This window comes from Chrysemys picta, chromosome 4, assembly GCF_011386835.1.
Source record: "Chrysemys picta bellii isolate R12L10 chromosome 4, ASM1138683v2, whole genome shotgun sequence".
NCBI classification, from domain to species: Eukaryota; Metazoa; Chordata; order Testudines; family Emydidae; genus Chrysemys; species Chrysemys picta.
In genome coordinates, this window is record NC_088794.1 from 81,828,905 (window position 1) to 81,850,898 (window position 21,994).

General features: G+C 44.8%; 1 protein-coding gene across 3 annotated transcripts in view; it reads left to right on the top strand.

The window, feature by feature from the left end:
* The first annotated feature begins 1,152 nt into the window (after positions 1–1,152).
* Positions 1,153–21,994, top strand: part of LOC101950900 (transmembrane protein 263-like) — a 317,383-nt gene continuing 296,541 nt past the window's right edge. The window contains exon 1 of one of the 3 annotated variants that reach the window (XM_005302228.5): positions 1,153–1,318. In XM_005302228.5, coding sequence (XP_005302285.1) covers positions 1,313–1,318 — 6 coding nt within the window. In that variant the 5' untranslated portion in view covers positions 1,153–1,312. The remainder of the gene's footprint in view (positions 1,319–21,994) is intronic. The other 2 variants (XM_042849190.2, XM_065592813.1) reach the window with 2 other exon arrangements.

A 21,994-nucleotide genomic window follows, 5' to 3' on the forward strand; every position in this document is an offset into this window, starting at 1 on the left:
GGGGGTGGCATGGTAAATTATATTGAAACTGGGTGACCTTCTCCCTTTCAGTAGACTAGCACCCCACTACAAATCACTGGATACAGCATCAGTCTGGGGTAATGCCACCTGTCCTGGAGCCTGGTAGGCACCTTACCATTCAATGTTTCTGTGATTAAGAACCCAAGGTCACCTGGCAAAATTAATAGGTAGCAGGTTTAAAACGAACAAAAGGAAGTATTTCCTCACAGAAGGCACAGTGAAACTCATTGCCAGGGATGTTGTGAAGGCCAAAAGTACAACTGGGTTCAAAAAAAGATGAGTTCATGGAGGATAGGTTCAGCAATGGCTATTAGCCAAGATGGTCAGGGATACAACGCTATCCTCTGGGTGTCCCTAAACCTCTGACTCCCAGATGTTGGGACTGGATGACGGGATGGATCACTTGATAATTGCCCTGTTCTGTTCATTCCCTCTGAAGCATCAGGCACTGGCCACTGTCAGAGACAGGATACCGGGCTAGATGGACCATTGGTGGCCATTTGTCTGTTCTTAAAGTTTGTGAAATTCTTTGAAAATGAAAGAGACTGTGTAAGGGCAACAATTGCTAAGGGTAAAATGCAGTTTAGCATGCCCTCACTCCTGTGGGATAGCACATCTCAAAAGCCCTTTGACCCTGAGAGCATGTAACCATTACATGGAAAGGCCTCCATGGGTTTACTATTATTTATTGCTGAGTGATAGAGGTGGCTCGGCAGGAAGGCAGAAGGCTAGTGGATGGCCAGGGAAGGTTGCGAGTGGATAAACCTTCAGTGCCAACTACTTCCAATGCTCTTTCTTAGTGCAAATCATCCCCCCACCTGACAAGCTACCCAGCGGCTGCGGAGGTGCAGGAATAGGAAGCTGATGTACCCAAAAGCATAAGGGGCAAGGAAAGAGGTGGTAGAAGAGGTGTCCTAGGTGCAATGCCAGCGGGGGGACTCAAGATCTGAGAGGGAAGAGCTTGGGGGGTTATTCACTCCCAGCAGTGACGGGCCCGTGCCCCGGGAGGGGGGATGTCCAGGGCGCAGTGCGCGGAAGAAGCTCCTGCCCAAGGCTCCAGCGTTGATGACAGCGCCTCTTCCACTCCCCCCCCCCAAGATGGCGCCCCAAGCAGCCTGCCCGGCCACAGCGTTTCCGGTTCCGGCCGGGTTGCCATGGCGCTCTGTCCCGCCCCTCGCTCTGTGTTTACATCGGGCAGGAGGAGCCGGGGACTCCGCAGCGGTCGCGTCCCGCTCCGTGCGCTGCTGCGCTCCATCGGCCCCGAGCTGCGGGAGGGCAAGAGCGCGCCGGCATGAAGGTGAGTAGGGGGCTCCTGCCCCTCCCGGGGAGTGCAGGGCTCCCCGCCCGCAGCCTTGGGGCAGGGATGGGTGTCGCCGCCTCCTTAGCTGGGCAGCAAGCGGGCTCTGGGAGTGGGGGGTCGCGGGGGCCACCTGCAGGGGGAGGAAGAGCAGAAGGTGGGGAGCGAAGGCTCGTCTCCCCCAGGCTATCTGGGGAGCAAGGAGCAGTGAGGGGCATTCCTGCAGGGGCCTCCCTCCAGCAGCAGGCAGCGAGGGTGCCTCTGGTTAATGGCATTCAGTGCTTGCTTTTGCCTGATTTACGAAGTGTGGGATGGTGTTAGTGATGGGCAGGGCGCTGACAGCTGGGATTCTGTTGCATGTCATTAGTTTATTATAATTGCCGCTAATCCGTCTGGGGCGCGTAGGAGCGAAGTGGGTTGAAAAGTGTACCAGCTTTGCAGGGCGCCCTTTTGTGGAGCACCGGTTGTGCTGCTCTTGCTGTACAAAACGCAGGTAACGACTCGGATCCTGCCTCATGAAGCTTACAGTCTCTGGATTGTAGCCTCCCTTTTATTGGGCTTTAATTCACCTATTCTTTCCGTTAATGATCTTCTAGACGTGACATTTAAAGAATGCCTTCTATTTGGAGAACTCAGCAGACTTTTTGAAAACTAGGTATACTTGGGTCACATCACCTGTCAATGGAATGTGTGTGAGCACATTTTGGGCAGGACGTGGTAGCTCTTAAACAGCTCACAGCAATGCTACCTAATAGTTTAGGATAGGAAAGAAAGAAGGAAGAATTCCACGTTCACTTGACATTGCAGGAAAACGCAAGGAAGGCAAAATTTAACCCAAAATGGTTTCAGACTAGGATTCCAAGATCCGCCCCCTACTGTTGAAGATCCCATCCTTCAAGAAGTGGTCAGGCTCTCATCTTTATGACTCATCTTTAAGAGTTCTCTTAAAATCAATCCTTGCCACTACAGCTCCTTTAAATCAGTACTGATTCAGGCGGCTAAATTACTAGTGCAGTTTTTTGTAGCATGCTTGATTTTTTTTCTTGGTCAATAACTCATCTAAGTAACTGATCAGGCTTAATTATGCTTAGCTTATGACTTCTAAGGAGATCATTCTAAGGTGATTTGGCAGCAAATGGCCAAGAAGCATGCAAGTATCAATTGTCTTCTTTCTTCATAGTTGTCAGTTACTATTTCATTTGTGAGTTCTGCTTGGGCATGGGGAAGAGCAGAGGTACTTGTATTTGATGCTATAGAAATTAAAGTTTCTAGAACCCTCTAGTTTGGTATGATTTGTTCTATTGGTTTTGCATAATGTTGCCCCTTGAACAAGTTTGCTGTCTAGTGGGGAAGAAAGGAAGATTGATTTATTTTAGGCTCTTCACTGAAAATAGGACTAGCTAGGAGGTCAAATAAGGTTTATCTTCGCTTCTTTACCCCTTTCCTATGCTCCTGTTTTCCTGGGGAGGGACTCCCCTGCTTTTCCTACTACCTCCTGAAAAGAGTTGTGTGGACAATCTTTACATCTTTCATAGGTTCTTTTAAAGTCCTCCACCTCCAGTGTCTGCATCTGTTGTTGCTGCTCCTAGCCTTTCCAAACAGCTCAGTTCCAAACTTGCCAGTTTCATGGCCGTCCTAGGGCTCTCAATAGCAATGGGCTAACCAGAGTCATGCCAATTTCACTTTCTGGGTGCTTATGTGCAGTGGTCAAGGCAGGCACTAGAGCGGCCTGGGTTGTAAAAACAGCACTGTATCAGTTCTGATTTGGGAATGTTATCTTCACAGTACCCTGAAAAGTGACTAAAAACGGCATTGTGGATTTTCATGTTCATTATTCCTTAATGACTTTGTGTCAGATATGCTCTATTTACAAGCACAACTGACTTTCCTATCTTCTCTGCAGACACAATCTGGCATCAAGCAGAGTTCTCATCTTCTCATGCATCTTCCCCAGCAATAAAGGTTGCGTTGGCCAAATTAGACTGTAAACTATTTGGGGAAGGGACTATGTGTTTTCCTTTGTGTTTGTATAGGATCTAGGACAATGGGAGATTAGCCACTATTGTAATGTAAGTAACTATTCAGGTCTTGTACTTCAACCTATGTATCCAGTCTACTCCATTTTCCTCAGTGTGTGCCCTCAGGGACACTTATGCCATTTGTGGCTGTGCACACTGGTGTCACTGATTGGAACATTATTAATAATTATCCTGATGCACAAGCTCAGTCCTGCAGAGCCAACACAGCTAACATAAGTTCAAAAAAAAAAAGCAATGAAGATTTATTTTAGTCCCTAAAGTCAGAAGATATGCCCAATATACACAGTAAGCACATCTCTGCCGTAAGAAGGTGCCATTTATATATATATGGAGTGGATTAATATATATATGGAGTGGATTATATATATATATATATATATATATATATATATATATTATAATCAGAGGTTAAATGCAATTTGTTCTTAAATTATGCAGAAATTGATGTTTTAGCCTAATTCTTCGTATCACATACACAGTCTTACAAAAGAAAGTTTGCTATTTTCCAGTGTGTGGAGTGGTTTTGTTCGCCCCTCCCCCCCAACCCCTGACATTATGGGATTTTTCTGTCTCTGAATGTTTGTTACTTTAGGCTAAAAAGAATCCTATGGCAGCATGGGACAACCAAAAATCCACTCCAAGCAAATATAATTAAACTGCTTAATGCATCTGGACAAGTTGCTGAGTTATCTTTAAAACCAAAACCCATTGAAGTGCTTGCTGAACAGCACATCCATCTGAGGCAGAAAATGAAAAGTTTTCCTGCAGGCACTGTTTCCTTGAAGAAAGAAGAAATGGATAATTTTTCTGATATACCTATTACTTTTTCTAAATTCTTCCTGTCTCTACTTAGTTGTGCACTTTACTCCACTTAGGCCATGAGCATTCTCACCGATCTTATGTGAGCTCATCCCAAAAGGCAGTACAGGATATGTCTGTACGAGGATAATTAGTATTGTTTTAGCTCCGGTCCCCTCCCTGATAGGTGGGTACACAGAAGATTTTCATTGATTGGGAGATTGGTCTCTATTGCATATTCCATCTATAAAGGCTTTTATGACCAACCAAATCAGTCCACTCATGAATATATCCAAATACAAAGCAATGTGCAGATAGAGAGGTTTTAGGATGGATAGCATACTCTCATATCCTTAAACCTTATGGAAAACAAATATAGAATTCAGTCAGTGGAGCACATCAGAGCAAGTCACAAATTGGTTGGCACTGTTTCAAGAATCCTCTGCACCCAAATTTTAGAGAATTTGGTTAGATCTTTTGTACCACCTCCTTTATGTAACTACTCGTGTGCATATGGTTCATGACCATAGTAAGGTAGGTGCCTACCCATTTTCCATATGTGGCATTCCAGATTTCTGTAATTTTGCTTCTGATCAGTGACCTAAGCATTTAGATCAGTCAATTTCTTAATAAATCAGATCTGTCAATGTGATCTAACTACCTAGTTACAACAATACAGATGCCCCCAAACCATCCCCTTATTTCAAAATAACTTTCATAATCTTGCAGCGTGCCTGTCCTTCTGTGTTCATTTGTTTGTTACACAGAATGAGAAGGCATAATTCGTGACATTGGGTTAAGCCCTTGGGTCTTGTTTAGTTCACCTAAATTCAATCCTTAGCATAAGTTTATCACACTAGGCCTCATATTAATAAAACAACCCTTTATATCCCAGCAAAACCTAACAACACTATTTATTTGCAGGGGCGGGGATGGATTGTTAGGGAGCTTCCCCCATGCAGACCCTGGCTGACCCCTAGCCTCTCCCATTCAGTCAGGCACATCTGCCCGTGTCCCCATGTATCCTTGCACTCCCTGTTCTACATGTGTTCCTCCACAGACACCCACTCCCCCATCCCTATGTGGCCCTGCACCTACTCCCCCTGCCCCTATGTGTCTCTGTGCCCCCACTCAGCCAACCTCCATCCCTATGTGGCCCTGCACCTTCCTCCACCCTGTGGCCCTCTGCCTCCACTCCCATTCAGCCCCTGCCCCAGTTTGTCCTCCCCCACTAGCCCTTATGAACCCCCATCTGACCCCCACCCCGCTCCAGCAGCCCCATGCTGTCTGTCTCCCCATAGTCCCTGTCTCCTGACCTGGCCTGACAGCTGCTGTGAAGAAGGCAGGCTCTTTCTCTTCTCTAGCTGGCGGGCAGCTGCTGTGCTGTTCTGTTGCCACAGCACAACTTTCCAGCAGAAGCTTTTTTCTGCACAAATTATTAAAAATATGTACGGCTTATTATTTATGCGCACACGCAGTGGTGCAGAATTCCCCCAGGTGTAGTAATATTAATCCTGCCTAGCAGAGCTGGTTTCTTGACCATTTAAATGAAATGTACTCAGTCAAGGAACAACTGTTCTGTCCATCTGTAGTCTGGAGATTAACTTGCACTTCAACAGAAGCTTGTTTACAAACATTAAAGATTTTTCTTTCCCTATCATTCCAGCTGAACTCCAACATGCTGGGAACCAACAACATTCACTCATAGCCTTTGAAAAGGCTGTGTGTGGAGATAATACTGTTTAAAGCAAATGAGTTCAAAAGGCTTCATTGCTATCTGGTTGTGTTTGTAAGCAAACCTGTGGGAAAGATGAAATTGGCTTTGCTCTGCCAATGTACCATGAAAGATGCATAAGACTTTTCTTAACCCCACTTCCCTAATCAAGAAGACCAAGGATTTATTTAGTTAGAGATTGACTGTCCAAAACTAAGAGAACTCTCAAACTTTTTATTTCCAGGTTATGAATTATAGGCTTTGTTTACATCTTCAAAAACAAAAATATCTTGGTGCAACATGAATATACTGAGAACTGCAATATCCCAGCTTAATAAACATTGTTATCTTCAATTTTATGGGGTGGCCTGTCTTCACAATAAGTTTGTGTGAATCCTTCATTCAGTTTTCTTGTAAGGAAATGCCATTTACCTTTTGCTCACTTGTTCAAATGGAGATTCTGTGAAACTCACATGTCTTCAGTGAATACGTGGGCAACTGCCAGTCTAACTCCTAAAAAAGAAAACTATTTCTTTGAGAGAGGTGTGGGTTGTTTATTTAAAGCCATTTTAAAATCAGTACTATTAATAAATTGATTACTTGTCTGCACAGTGGTTTATACAGCACTAGTCATGTTTCTCAAGAAAAGTAATCCTTTTTAGAGTGAGCGGCTCTTCTCCATCTGGTAATGGATTCAATGCAACATTAACTTGTTCTTTCCCCATTTTGGCTTTCATTCTTTTCTCCTTGTTAAAAAATATTTAGATAAGTGAGATGTATTCAAGTTGGCAGGGCCTGATGAAATTCATTCTAAAATACTTAAGAAACTGGCTGAAGCAATCTCGGAACTGTTAGCAATTATATTAAAGAACTCATGGAATATGCGTGAAGCCCCAGAAGGCTGGAGAAGGGCAAACATACTATCTGCCTATCAAAAAAAGGGAACAAAGAGGACCTGGGGAATTATAGACTAGTGAGTCTAACTTCGATACCTGGAAAGATACTGGAACAAATTATTAAACAATCAGTTCGTAAGCACCTACAGGATAATGGGGTTATAAGTGATAACCAGCATGGGTTTGTCAAGAACAAATCATGCCAACTGAACCTAATTTCCTCCTTTGCCAGAGTTCCTGGCCTAGTGTATAGGGGGAAGAAGTAGATGTGATATATCTTGATTTTTAGTAAGACTTTTTTGACACAATTCCACATGACATTCTTATAATGGACTAAATCTGCAGCAAGGGAGATTTAGGTTAGGTATTAGGAAGAACAGTCTAACTAGAAGGGTAGTTAAGCTCTGAACTAGGCTTCCAAGAGTGGTTGTGGAATCAACATCATTGGAGGTTTTAAGAAGAAATTGGACAAACACATATTAGGCCTGGTTTAGGTTTACAGGGGGCTGGACTACATGACCTCTTGAGGTCCCTTCCAGCCCCACATTTCTGTGATTCAGAGGATATTCTGTACCAAAGAGCACCTAATAGCCTATTTGTATGCAGCCCAGATCTTCATTGCTAGAACAACAAGTCCAATCTCACCTTAGTAGTGATCAAAAGTTATCACTACCTGATAGGTCTTTAGTAGCTTGTGTGAAATGAAGTGTTGGTTGGGGTCTACTTTCCAGGGGACTTCCTCACATAGCCCATCAGCACAGGTGTTTGTTCTCTCTTGCTAAAACTAAGATTCAATAGGCCATTGAAATGAAACTATCCTTACTGACAGAAGTGGTCCTTGCAGGTCGGATTGAGGCCCATCAGTGGGTGCAGTGTTGGAGAACCTTGCAGTGCCACTGCCGATGATGCACCTATTCTATAGATAAATAAAACTTCAGTCTGGAAGGCTCTGAATCTACCACTTGTGAGCAATACATCCACTTAAAAAAGCAACCCACCAAATTAAGAATTCAGATTTGGGGTCAAAGCTATCCAGAAGGTCTCTTTACAAGAAGTCTTTGTTTAATTTGCTGCCTTTAGGAATAAGCATCCAGCCATCAAAAACACCAGTGCTTGTTGTGTGATAAATAAAGCAGTCCACATTTTTGTCTACTGTTAGTTACCTGGGTCCCAATTCATAGAATCATTGAACTGGAAAGGACCTTGAGAGGTCATCTAGTCCAGTCCCCGGCACTTGTGGCAGGACTGATTATCTAGAGCATTCCTGACAGGTGTTTGTCTAACCTGCCCTTAAAAATCTCCGATGATGGAGATTCCACAACCTCCCTAGGCAGTTTATTTCAGTGCTTAACCGCCCTGACAGTTAGGAAGCTTTTTCTAATGTCCAACCTAAACCTTCCTGGCTGCAATTTAATCCCTTTGCTTCTTGTCCTATCCTGAGAGGTTAAGAAATATTTTTTTACCCTCCTCATTGTAACAACTTTTTACATACTTGAAAACTGTTATCATGTCCCCTCTAAGTCGTCTGTTTTCCAGACTAAACAAATCTAATTTTTTCAATCTTCCCTCATAGGTCATGTTTTCTAGACATTTAATCATTTTTGTCACTCTTCTCTGGACTCTCTCCAATTTGTCCACATCCTTACTGAAATGTGGTGCCCAGAACTGGGCACTATACTCCTCTGTGCTGATTAGGCCTCAGCTGTAGAGCGGAAGAACTACTTCTCATGTCTTGCTTACAACATTCCTGCTAATACATCCCAGAATGATGTTTGCCTTTTTTTTGCAACAGTGTTACACTGTTGACTCATATTTAGCTTGTGGCCCACTATGATCCCCAGATCCCTTTCTGTAGTACTCCTTCCTAGGCAGTCATTTCCCATTTTGTATGTGTGCAGCTGATTGTTCCCGCCTAAATGGCGTACTTTGCATTTGTCTTTATTGAATTTCATCCTATTAACTTCAAACCATTTCTCCAGTTTGTCCACATCATTTTGAATTTTAATCCTATCCTCCAAAGCACTTGCAAACCCTTCCAGCTAGGTATCGTCCACAAACTTTATAAGTGTACTCTGTATGCCATTTTCTAAATCATTGATGAAGCTATTGAACAGAACCGGACCCAGAACTGATTCCCGCGGGACCCCACTCGTTATGCCCTTCCATCATGACTGTGAATCACTGATTATTACTCCCTGGGAACAGTTTTCCAACCAGTTTTGCACCCACCTTATAGTAGTTCCATCTAGGTTGCATTTCCCTAGTTTGTTTATACGAAGGTCATGCAAGTATCAAAAGCTTTACTAAAGTCAAGATATACCACGTCTACCGCTTCCCCCATCCACAAGGCTTGTTACCCTGTCAAAGAAAGCTATCAGGTTGGTTTGACAGGATTTGTTCTTGACAAATCCATGCTGTTACTTATCACCTTATTATCTTCTAGATGTTTGCAAATTGATTGCTTAATTATTTGCTCAATTTTCTTTCCAGTTAAGCTGACTGGTCTATAATTCCCTGGGTTGTCCTTATTTCCCTTTTTATAGATGGGCACTATATTTGCCATTTTCCAGTCTTCTGGAATCTCTCCTATCTTCCATGACTTCTCAAAGATAATCATTAATGGCTAAGATGTCTTCTCAGTCAGCTCCTTGAGTATTCTAGGCATAGGCGCCGACTCAGTGGGTGCTCCGGAGCTGGAGAACCCACAGGGAAAAATTGGTGAGTGCTCTGCACCCACCGGCAGCTCCTCGCCGCCCTGCCCAGCTTACCACCGCCTCAGCTCCGCCCCACCTCCACCTCCTCCCCTGAGAGGCCGCGTGCCCGCTTCCACCCCCAGCTCCCAGCGCTTGCGCCACAAAACAGCTGTTTCACATGGCTGGGATGGAGGGGGGAGGAGCGGGAATGCGGCATGCTCGGGGAAGAGGCGGGGCCGGAGTGGGGATTTGGGGAAGGGGTCCAATAGGGGCAGGGAGGGGGTGGAGTTGGGGCGGGGGACTTTGGGGAAAGGGTTGGAATCGGGGCGGGGCAAGGGTGGAGTCGGGGCTGGGGCGGGGGGGTGCAAGCACCCACCAGTGCCGGGGAAAGTTGGCGCCTATGATTCTAGGATGCATTTTGTCAGGACATGGTGACTTGAAGACATCTAATTTGTCCAAGTAATCTTTAACTTGTTCTTTCCCTATTTTAGCCTCTTCTGATCCTATCTCATTTTCACTGGCATTCACTACGTTAGACGGCCAATCATCAACCTTCTTGGTGAAAACCGAAACAAAGAAGTCATTAAGCGCCTCTGCCATTTCCACATTTTCTGTTGTTGTTCCCCCCCCCCCTCCCCCCATTAAGTAACGGGCCTACCCTCTCCTTGGTCTTCCTCTTGCTTTCAATGTATTTGTTGAATGTTTTCTTGTTATTCTTTGTGTCTGGCTAGTTTGAGCTTGTTTTGTGCCTTGGCCTTTCTAATTTTGTCCTTACATACTTGTGTTATTTGTTTATATTCATCCTTTGAAATTTGACCTAGTTTCCACTTTTTGTAGGACTCTTCCTTTGATTTTTAGATCATTGAAGATCTACTGGTTAAGCCAGGGTGGTCTCTTGCCATACTTCCTATCTTTCCTACGCAGTGGGATAGTTTCCTTTCTTGGCCTTAATAATGTCTCTCTGAAAAATTGCCAACTGTCTTCTATTGTTTTTCCCCTTAAACTTGCTTCCCATGGGACGTTACCTACCAACTCCCTGACTTTGCTAAAGTCTGCCTTCTAGTAACCCATTGTCTTTATTTTGTTCTTCCTCCTACCATTCCATAGAATCATGAACTCTATCGTTTCATGATCACTTTTACTCAAGCTGCCTTCCTCTTTCAAATTCTCAACCAGTTCTTCCCTGTTTGTCAAAATCAAATCTAGAACAGCCTCTCCCCTGGTAGCTGTGTCCACCTTCTGAAATAGAAAATTGTCTCCAATACATTCCAAGAACTTATTGGATAATCTGCCCTGCTGTGTTATTTTCCAAACAGATGTCTGGATAGTTGAAGTCCCCAATCACTACCAAGTCCTGTGCTTTGGATGATTTTGTTAGCTGTTAAAAAAAACCCTCATCCACCTCTTCTTCCTGGTTAGGTGGTCTGTAGTAGACCCCAACTGTATGGGGAAATTTTGGCAAACCAGTAAAGTGCCTGAAACCACTATTGCTTATTGCTAAAAGCAGCCAAGTCAGCAGGCTGTAAAATGGCCATGCAGCAGGCTTAGCTTAACCAAGGCAGGAGGGGGTTTTGGATGCCACAGAAAGGGCAGCTTGACTAGGGTTACCATATCTAATAAATAAAAAAAGAGGACCCTCCACGGGCCCTGGCCCCGCCCATTTCCCCACCCCCTAGCCCCGCCCTAACTCCGCCCCCTCCTCCCTCCCACTCCCAGCCACGGGGAAAGGGCTGCCCCAGTGCTACCGGCTTCAGGGTTTGCCGGGCAGCCCCCAGACCCTGCGCCCCCGGCTGGCGCTTCCCCAGCGCAGCTGGAGCCTGGGAGGGGAAGCGCCCAGCCGGGGGCGCAGGGTCTGGAGGCTGCCCGGCAAACCCTGAAGCCGGTAGCGCTCGGGCTTTGGGCAGCCCCTATGCCTCCGGACCCTGCGCTCCCAGCCAGGCACTTCCCCTCCCGGGCTCCGGCGGCGCAGGGTCCGGAGGCACGGGGGCTGCCCAAAGCCGGTAGCGCTCGGGCAGCCCAGCTCTTAAACAGAGACGAAGAGGAGCAGAGCCTCCAGTCGCGGCGGCTCTGCTCCTCCCCGACTCTTCGGCTCTGTTTAAGAGCCGGGCCGCCCGAGCGCTACCGGCTTCGGGCAGCCCCCGTGCCTCCGGACCCTGCGCCGCCGGAGCCCGGGAGGGGAAGTGCCCGGCTGGGGGTGCAGGGTATCCGAAGCCGGTAGCACTCGGGCAGCCCGGCTCTTAAACAGAGCCGAAGAGTCGGGGAGGAGCAGAGCCGCCATTTTCCCGGACATGTTCGGCTTTTTGGCAATTCCCCGCGGACGGGGGTTTGTCTGCCGAAAAGCCGGACATGTCCGGGAAAAAGAGGATGTATGGTAACGCTAGCTTGACCCCACGTCTGCGTTTTTCCTGATAAGAATTGTGTTGAAGTTGCTGATACATGCATTTTAGGGACCTCAAGGCTGCAAACTCTTGGGGGGGAAAAAACCCACACCTGGTTAATCAGTAATCAGAAGGAAACCTCTTGCTTGACCGTTGAAACTGCTTGCTTAACAAGGTTTTTTTAAGTGACATGTCATTGTATTACTAATTTATAAATAAGGGGAAAAAGTTTTGAGGACTGGACTCTCTCCCTCTGGATGCATCTTGTGTTCCCCACAGGCAGATGGGCTGCCGCTGCGCCACTCGAGAGCCACACTTGGCTTCGGTAACTATCAAAGGTTGGGGGTGTTTTACTAACCTGTTGCAGACGTGTGTAAGTGCTTGAGACTAAGTCAAGTTTATCTTTAAGTGAAAGCCCTCTTGTGCTGTCCTGTTTGTGCCAGGCATCTATCGGTCGGACGGCCGTGTTTCCCCTGATTTATTTCCTGACACCACCTTGCACTGAGTAAAAGTTACCAAGAGCTTTGGGTTAAAAGAACCCTGGGTAACACTACCGTGACATCACCCTTGCTTTTTACCCCTTTTATTCTTACCCAGAAACTTTCAACAAGTCTGTCTCTTATTTTCATCTCAATCTCAGTACAAGTGTATACATTTTTAATATATAAGGCAACACCTCCTCCCTTTTTTCCCTGCAAGTCCTTCCTGAGCAAGCTGTACCTTCTATACCAATATTCCAGTCATGTGTATTATCCCACCAGGTCTCTATGATGCCAACTATGTCGTAGTTGGGTTTATTTACTAGCATTTCGAGTTCTTCCTGCTTATTCCCCATACTTCTTGCATTAATATACAGACATCTAAGATACTGATTTGATTTCCCCACACACAGTTCTATCTTGTCTCTCCTTTATCCCTGCTATAACAGCCCATGCTCCCCCAAAATTCCAAACCTTATCCCAGGTCTCCATGTTCTTGACTTACTTGTGGGCTTTGGTCACCTGCCCCCTTTGAATCTAGTTTAAAGCTCTTGTCATTAGGTTAGCCATTCAGTATCCAAATATGTTCTTCCCCTTCCTCAATAAGTGGACACCATTTCTGCTTACCAGTCCTTCTTCCTGGAACAGCATCCCATGGTCAAGGAAGGTACTTAAGTATGTGACTTTGCTAGGACTGCTGGTATGCTTAAAGTTAGGCATATGTTTAAGTACTTTCCTAAATCAGTGCCTTAATGTGTATTTTCAGAAGTTTCTATAGTAAAAGTAGTCAAAAAAAGTATTGATTAAATGTTAATTTTTGGGGGAGTGTGTAGGGAGCACAATTAATTACATGCACAGAAATCAGATATTTCAAAAGTCAGTCACATGTGCCCAGTGTTGTTAATTTTCCCTCAACATGGCTTCCTTAAGTTACTGAGAGTGAAACTGTGGCTCCATTGAAGCCAATGGGAGTTTTGCCATTTGCTTAATAGGATGGCTGAGAAAATAATTGAATAAAAGCCTGTATCTTTAAGTGAATGATTATTCATTGAACTAGTTCAGCTGAATTTCTTTTGCTGTGCACGTCTCTCTGTGTGCACCTCACTGGAATGGCACTTGCTGATTTCATTAGGAAAATGAAGCACTGCACGTGTGCAGTATTTCATCAGGTCTAATTTCATTTATTCAAATGGAGCAAAGATCACACTCAGCATTGAGTGCTGTGTTCCTGACAAGCTGGAAGTTTGTAAAACAAAATGGACTTTTTAGAATGTTTAAAAAAAAATGAAAACCATCCAATTTTCAAATTTTATTTTTGCTTTTATTTTATTTTTTTTACCTTTACTGAAGTCAAATATCTCTGTGGATAGTCTTCCAATATTTTCATAGCCATTCACTTTTTGGCTGTGGTAATACATGGAAAACATCAGTTCAAGAGGAGGCTTTTGAAGGGAGTAATGTGTGTCTGTCTGTCTGATGTACCTATACAGCCCTCATTGCCATAGCATAGAATCATAGAATATCAGGGTTGGAAGGGACTTCAGGAGGTCATCTAGTCCAACCCCCTGCTCAAAGCAGGACCAATTCCCAACTAAATCAGGTTTTACAAAGCCCTGGCTGGGATGACCTTAAAAACCTCTAAGGAAGGAGATTCTACCACCTCCCTAGGTAACCCATTCCAGTGCTTCACCACTCTCCTAGTGAAAAAGTTTTCCCTAATATCCAACCTAAACCTCCCCAACTTGAGACCATTACCTCTTGTTCTGTCATCAGGTACCACTGAGAACAGTCTAGATCCATCCTCTTTGGAACCCCCTTTCAGGTAGTTGAAAGCAGCTTTCAAATCCCCCCTCATTCTTCTCTTCTGCAGACTAAACAATCCCAGTTCCCTCAGCCTCTCCTCATAAGTCATGTGCTCCAGCCCCCTAATCATTTTTGTTGCCCTCTGCTGGACTCTTTCCAATTTTTCCACATCCCTCTTGTAGTGTGGGGCCCAAAACTGGACACAGTACTCCAGATGAGGCCTCACTGATGTCGAATAGAGGGGAATGATCACGTCCCTCGATCTGCTGGCAATGCCCCTACTTATACAGCCCAAAATGCCGTTTGCCTTCTTGGCAACAAGGGCACACTGTTGACTCATATCCAGCTTCTCGTCCACTGTAACACCTGGGTCCTTTTCTGCAGAACTGCTTCCTAGCCATTCGGTCCCTAGTCTGTAACAGTGCATGGGATTCTTCCGTCCTAAGTGCAGGACTCTGCACTTGTCCTTGTTGAACCTCATCAGGTTTCTTTTGGCCCAATCTTCTAATTTGTCTAGATCCCTCTGTATCCTATCCCTACCCTCCAGCGCATCTACCACTCCTCCCAGTTTAGTGTCATCTGCAAACTTGCTGAGAGTGCAGTCCACGCCATCCTCCAGGTCATTAATGAAGATATTGAACAAAACCAGCCCCTGGGGCACTCCACTTGAAACCGGCTGCCAACTAGACATGGAGCCATTGATCACTACCCGTTGAGCCCAACGATCTAGCCAGCTTTCTATCCACCTTATAGTCCATTCATCCACCCCATACTTCTTTAACTTGCTGGCAAGAATACTGTGGGAGACTGTATCAAAAGCTTTGCTAAAGTCAAGGAATAACACATCCACTACTTTCCCCTCATCCACAGACCCAGTTATCTCCTCATAGAAGGCAATTAGGTTAGTCAGGCATGACTTGCCCTTGGTGAATCCATGCTGACTGTTCCTGATCACTTTTCTCTCCTCTAAGTGCTTCAGAATTGATTCCTTGAGGACCTGCTCCATGATTTTTCCAGTCACTGAGGTGAGGCTGACTGGCCTGTAGTTCCCCGGATCCTCCGTCCCTTTTTTAAAGATGGGCACAACATTAGCCTTTTTCCAGTCATCCGGGACCACCCCCAATCACGATGAGTTTTCAAAGATAATGGCCAATGGCTCTGCAATCACATCCGCCAACTCCTTTAGCACCCTCGGATGCAGCGCATCTGGCCCCATGGACTTGTGCTTGTCCAGTTTTTCTAAATAGTCCCGAACCACTTCTTTCTCCACAGAGGCTGGTCACCTTCTCCCCGTACTGTGCTGCCCAGTGCAGCTGTCTGGGAGCTGACCTTGTTCGTGAAGGAAAAAAAAGCATTGAATACATTAGGTTTGTCCACATCCTCTGTTACTAGGTTGCCTCCCTCATTCAGCAAGGGGCCTACACTTTCCTTGACTTTCTTCTTGTTGCTAACATACCTGAAGAAACCCTTCTTGTTACTCTTAACATCTCTTGCTAGCTGCAACTCCCAAGTGTGGTTTGGCCTTCCTGATTTCACTCCTGCACGCCTGAGCAATATTTTTATACTCTCCGTGGTCATTTGTCCAATCTTCCACTTCTTGTAAGCTTCTTTTTTGTGTTTAAGGTCAGCAAGGATTTCACTGTTAAGCCAAGCTGGTCGCCTGCCATATTTACTCTTCTTTCTACACATTGGGATGTTTTTTTCCTGCAACCTCAATAAGGATTCTTTAAAATACAGCCAGCTCTCCTGGACTCCTTTCCTCCTCATGTTATTCTCCCAGGGGATCCTGCCATCAGTTCCCTGAGGGAGTCAAAGTCTGCTTTGCTGAAGTCCAGGGTCCGTATTCTGCTGCTCTCTTTTCTTCTTTGTGTCAGGATCCTGAACTCGACCATCTCATGGTCACTGCCTCCCAGGTTCCCATCCACTTTTGCTTTCCCTACTAATTCTTCCCTGTTTGTGAGCAGCAGGTCTAGAAGAGCTCTGCCCCTAGTTGGTTCCTCCAGCACTTGCACCAGGAAATTTCCCCCTACGCTTTCCAAAAACTTCCTGGATTGTCTGTGCACCGCTGTATTGCTCTCCCAGCAGATATCAGGGTGATTAAAGTCTCCCATGAGAACCAGGGCCTGCGATCTAGTGACTTCTGCTAGTTGCCGGAAAAAGCCTCGTCCACCTCATCCCCCTGGTCTGGTGGTCTATGGCAGACTCCCACCACAACATCACCCTTGTTGCTCACGCTTCTAAACTTAATCCAGAGACTCTCAGGTTTTTCTGCAGTTTCATACCGGAGCTCTGAGCAGTCATACTCCTCTCTTACATAGAGTGCAACTCCCCCACCTTTTCTGCCCTGCCTGTCCTTCCTGAACAGTTTATATCTATTTTTAATGTATTTATCTTCACAACACCCCAGTGAGGTACGAAAGGGCTATTATGTCCATTTTACAGATGGGGTACTGAGGCATGGGGCAGATTTTCAAAGGCATTTAGGTGCCTAAAGATAGTGGGGAATTTTCAGAAGTGCCTAAGCAGGTCAGGTACCTAACTCCCATTGAAATCAGTGGAACTTAGATGCCTAACCTTCTCAGGTGCCTTTGCAAATCCCATTAGGCACCTTTCTGCATCTTCAGGCACCTAAATCCCTTTGAAAATCTGGTCCAGAGAGATCAAAACAACTTGCACAAAGTCACACAGGAGGTGTGTTTCAGAGCAGGGAATTGAACCCAGGTCTCCCAGTTCTAGGCTAACACCCTAACCCATGGACCATCCTTCCTCTTCATATGTTATAAATATAATAGTAAACTCAACAGGAGTTCAAGGAGGGATTGGACCCTACCTAACAACATCTGGTAAATGGAGTGTGTGCATCTCTAGGTCAGATTCACCCTTTGCAGCTGACCGGTTGTGATGGTCTTCTCAGGACACCCAGAACTGTAAGCCACTGTATTACCCCACAGCCTCAGTAAGGGTACATCTACACTACCCGCCGGATCGGTGGGTGGTGATCGATCTATCCGGGATCTATTTATCATATCTAGTGTAGACGCGATAAATCGATCCCTGATGGCTCTGTCGTCAACTCCTGTACTCCACCATGGCGAGAGGTGGAAGCGGAGTCAACGGGGGAGCAGCAGCAGTCAACCCTGCGCCGTGAGGACACGAGGTAAATCGACCTAAAATACATCGACTTCAGCTACGCTATTCTCGTAGCTGAAGTTGCATATCTTAGGTTGACAACCCCCCCCCCCCCCCCCCCAGTATAGACCAGGCCTAAGAATGAGCTTTACTGGATGTTAGACTGTGTGTCAGCTTGCTGCTACATGAGTCTGTCTGTCTCAGCAGCAAACTCCTTGAGCCTTTGCCAGTCTAAGGCTTTGTCTACACTAGCACTTTTTTGGCAAAACTTTTGTTGGTCCGGGTGTGGAAAAAAACACACCCCCTGAGTGACATAAATTTCACCGACAAAAGTGCCAATGTGGACAGCGCTATGTTGTTGGGAGATGCTTTCCTGCCAAATTGGCTACTGCCTGCTCATTGGGGTAGTTGCATGGAGCAGCTACACAGGAGACCTTACAGCAGTGTAGCTTCAGTGGTACAGCTGTGCTGATGTAAGGTCCATAATGTAGACATAGCTTTAACCTTGCTGTGCAGTTAACAATCAATGAACTCCAGTTCCCAAGTTCCCCAAAGATGTGTTCTTGCAATGTCCAATTCCTCTCAATGAACATTCTCTCACAGAAATTACTAAATTTGCAGTTTCTAATGAGACAGAGTACACATCAGGCTTTTGCTTTATAAATCACACAGAAATAAATTACCAGGACCAGACAGGACTCATCCAAGCGTTTCGAAGGAACTCAAATATAAAATTGCAGAACTGTTAACTGTGGTATGTAACCTATCACTTTAAATCAGCTTCTGGACCAGATGACTGGAGGATAGCTTATGTGATGCCAATTGTTAAAAAAATGCGTCAGAGGCAATCCTGGCAATTACAGGATGGTAAACCTAACTTCAGTACCAGGCAAATTGGTTGAAACTATAGTAAAGAACAGAATTATCAGACATAGATGAACATGACATGTTGGGAATCTGTATGGTTTTTGTAAAGGGAAATCATGCCCCACTAGTGTATTAGAATTCTCTGAGGGGGTCAACAAACATGTGGACCAGGGTGATCCAGTGGATATAGCGTACTTAGACTATCAAAATTTTTTTGACCAGGTACTTCACCAAAGGCTGTTAAGCAAAGTAAGCAGTCATGGGATAAGAGGGAAGGTCCTCTCCTGGATCAGTAACTGGTTAAAAGACAGAAAACAAAGGGTAGGGATAAATGGTCAGGTTTCAGAATGGAGAGAGGTAAATAGTGATGCATTAGAATTGGAAAAGGCACAGAGAAGGGCAACAAGAATGATTAGGGTCATGGAACAGCTTCCATATGAGGAGATATTAAAAAGACTGGGACCGTTCCGCTTAGAAAAGAGATGACTAAAGGGGGGTATGATAGAGGTCTATAAAATCATGATTGGTGGAGAGAAAGTGAATAAGGAAGTGTTATTTACTCCTTCGCATAACACAAGAACCGGGGTCACCCAATGAAATTAACAGGCAGCAGATATAAAACAAACAAAAGGCAGTACTTCTTAACACAACTCTGTCAGCCTGTGGAACTACATTGCCAGTGGATGTTCTGAAGGCCAAAACAATGAAGGGATTCAAAAAAGAATTAGATAAGTTCGTGGAGGATAGGTACATCAATGGCTATTAGCCAAGATGGTCAGGGATGCAACCCCATGCTCCAGTTGCCAGAAGCTGAAGTGGACAACAGTGGATGGATCTCAATAACTGCCGGTTCTGTCATTCCCTCTGATGTACCTGGCATTGGCAATTGTCGGAATACATTATACTGGGCTAGATGGACCATTGATCTGACCCAGGATGGCCGTTCTTATCATCTTAGCTGAGGACTCAATTTATATGTCAATAGAATAACACTGAGACCTGTTGTACCCTAGGAAATTAGGTTGCTATAACTACATTACTCAGGGGTGTGAAAAATCCAGTGAAAATTCTCCTGTCTAACTAGCTACTGCCTCTTGGGGAGGAGGATTAAGTACGCTGATGGAAGAAGCTCTCCCATCAGCATAGTAGCATCTTCATTGAAATGCTACAGTGGCATAGCTGCAATGGTGCAGTTGCGCCACTGCAGAGCTTGAAGTGTAGACAAGCTCTGAGATGGTTCATAGTAAAACCCAGAATAAGTTTATTAACAAAGAACAGATTTAAGTGATACTAAGCAAGAGAAACAGACCGGTATGCTTACAAACAAACAAAAACACAGGCTAAAAAATGACATTTTAGTAAGTTACAATCTTTGCCTAAGTAGTTTTCTTACGCATGTCAAGTTACCAGCATCTCTATCCCTTCAGACCAGGGGACCATCTGTTCACAGAATCAAAAGGTGCTATTCCCTTTGTTCCCTAAGTGATGGATAACTAAATGTCTTTTTGCTCCCCGTATATTACCCAAAGTGCATTTGTCTCCGGCTCAGGATCCAGGAAAGGTTCCTGGGGTACAGACAGTGTCTCCTGGGGTGCTCATTAAACTGCTGCTTGTTAACTTGATAGCTTTGTTTACTGTGTTTATAAATGCACTTTCATTGTTCTCAGCCAGTCATGGAGCCAATCAGACCGATTAAATACACTTTCCTTTTGTCTAGGACAGGCTTGGTTTATGCATTGTTCTTAAAATGTGTTTGGGAGGCATATTTCCAGCACTCTCACAACCGTTTGTACACAACCCATACATGTATCACACGATGATTTTTTTGGACCAGTATGTTACCAGTTTACATACCTTACATGACACCTTTTAGATACATTGTATGCCAACTGTGTGTTGGGGGTGTAATGTGCGTCAGGCCTGTATGAGTTATGATCTGGTGGGTGGTCTGCCAGATGCCATTGAGGGGCTCCCAGGTTCAGACCAGCATGAGGTCTATGTATCTCTATCTTAAAAAAGTAAGTGGGGATTTAAGAGGTTCGTGGGCTTCTTGCTGGCCCTCTGATCCAGGTTGAATTTCACCCTGGATGGTTTGGATTCACTGTTTTTGAAGTTGGTTTATTCTTCACTTCACCTTTTTCTTGATATGATGGTACTGTGTCGGTAGGTTATCAAATCATTTCACTGAGACAAGCGAAATGGCGTATGCCCTCACTTTCAGCATTTGACGCTTGCCATGAGTGGGTCTTGTAAATGATTTAGTAGATTTTAAAGAAAATTTTAACTTTTATGTCATAAGTGGTCCTGACTTAATGTCTTTGGTAGAAAAATTATTACCTCTTCTGTTTTCACAGCAACAGAACCACTCGGTATATTGAGCTGACACTGTTGATAGGACATTGGAGATGGAAAAGCCTTTAGGTGCCATCCAGTCCATCCCCTCAGCTCCCCGGGTGGCCAAAGTAGGATTGATCCCTACTGTATGTTCAGAAGGGATTTATTTTGTCTTGTCCAGTTCTGTTGTTTGTTTGAACAATGGGACTTTTGCAGTTTCCTTTGGGGAAACCAGATCTCCTCATTAGGAAAAGTGTAGACTAACTTTTCTGTTGTCATTTCATTCCATCCCTCCAGTTCTCATGCTGAACAATTTCTCTCTCTGAAGTGTTTACACCTTACAAATCCCTCTAGAGCTCAGAGTCTCCTTCATTAGAGACACAAAGTGGGTAAAGTCATGTCTTTTATTGGGCCAACTTCTGTTGATGAGAGAGAGAGAGATGCTTTTGAATTACATAGAGCTCTTCTTCAGGTTTGGGAAATGGACCCAGAATGTCACAGCTAAATCCAAGCTGGAACAAATTGCTTAGCATAAGTAGTTATTTCAAGGGACTATTCAAGGTGAAGTGACCTGGGCCGTTAACACCCCTTCAATCATGGGGATGGGGGGGAAGGAAGGCAGAGGAGGGGGAAATAAAGGCAGCTTGTGGTGAGGGAGAGTTGGTAGTGAGTTATAGATTGAATTTCAATAATATATAATCCAGTAACAGGCACCCCCCCCTGCCAGAACAACAGATGCAAAATCTGCAGACATCTCCACTGCTACAATGATCAACATCCCCAACAACACACCTGTCAAGATCCTACACATGCCTCTAACAACATGTAGTATGCTTCGTCCAGTGCATTAAATACCCCAATAGCAACTATGTGTATAAAACCAGGCAATCACATCACTATGCTCTCGAATGAACTCGCACAGGAAAATAAGACAAAATCACCATATGTGCTGTGCTTTCACAAAGCAGTCACTATATCTGAGCTATCAGTCCTCATCCTCAAAGGAAACCTGCACAACACATTCAAAAGACGAACCTCCAAGCTTAAATTCATAACTCTGCTAAACACTAAAAAATGGACGGAACACAGACATTGGATTTATGGCTTATGACAACACTGTGTAACCCACTAACCCCTTTTTGGTCATAGGACTGCAGTGGTGTTAACGGGCCACTCTACCTTGATTGATCCCTTACAATATTTGCTAACTACTTATGCTAAACTAACTAACTATTTAGCTGTGATGCTCTGAGTACCTTTCCCAGACCAGAAGCTCTGTGTGGCTCGATAAGCATGCCTCTCTCACCAACAGAAGCTGGTCTAATAAAAGATATTATCTCACCCACCTTGTGTCTCTAATATCCTGGGACCAACATGGCTACAACAACACTGTCACATAGCCAAGCTAGACAATATGTTGGTCTTTTAAAAAAGATTATCATCATAATAATTTTTATTGCCATCTTTCTGGTGTTGAGATGTCTAGGGCTGTCTGGTGTTCTGGTCCTGTTGATTTGTCAGTGTCCCAACTTGCAAAAAATGTAAA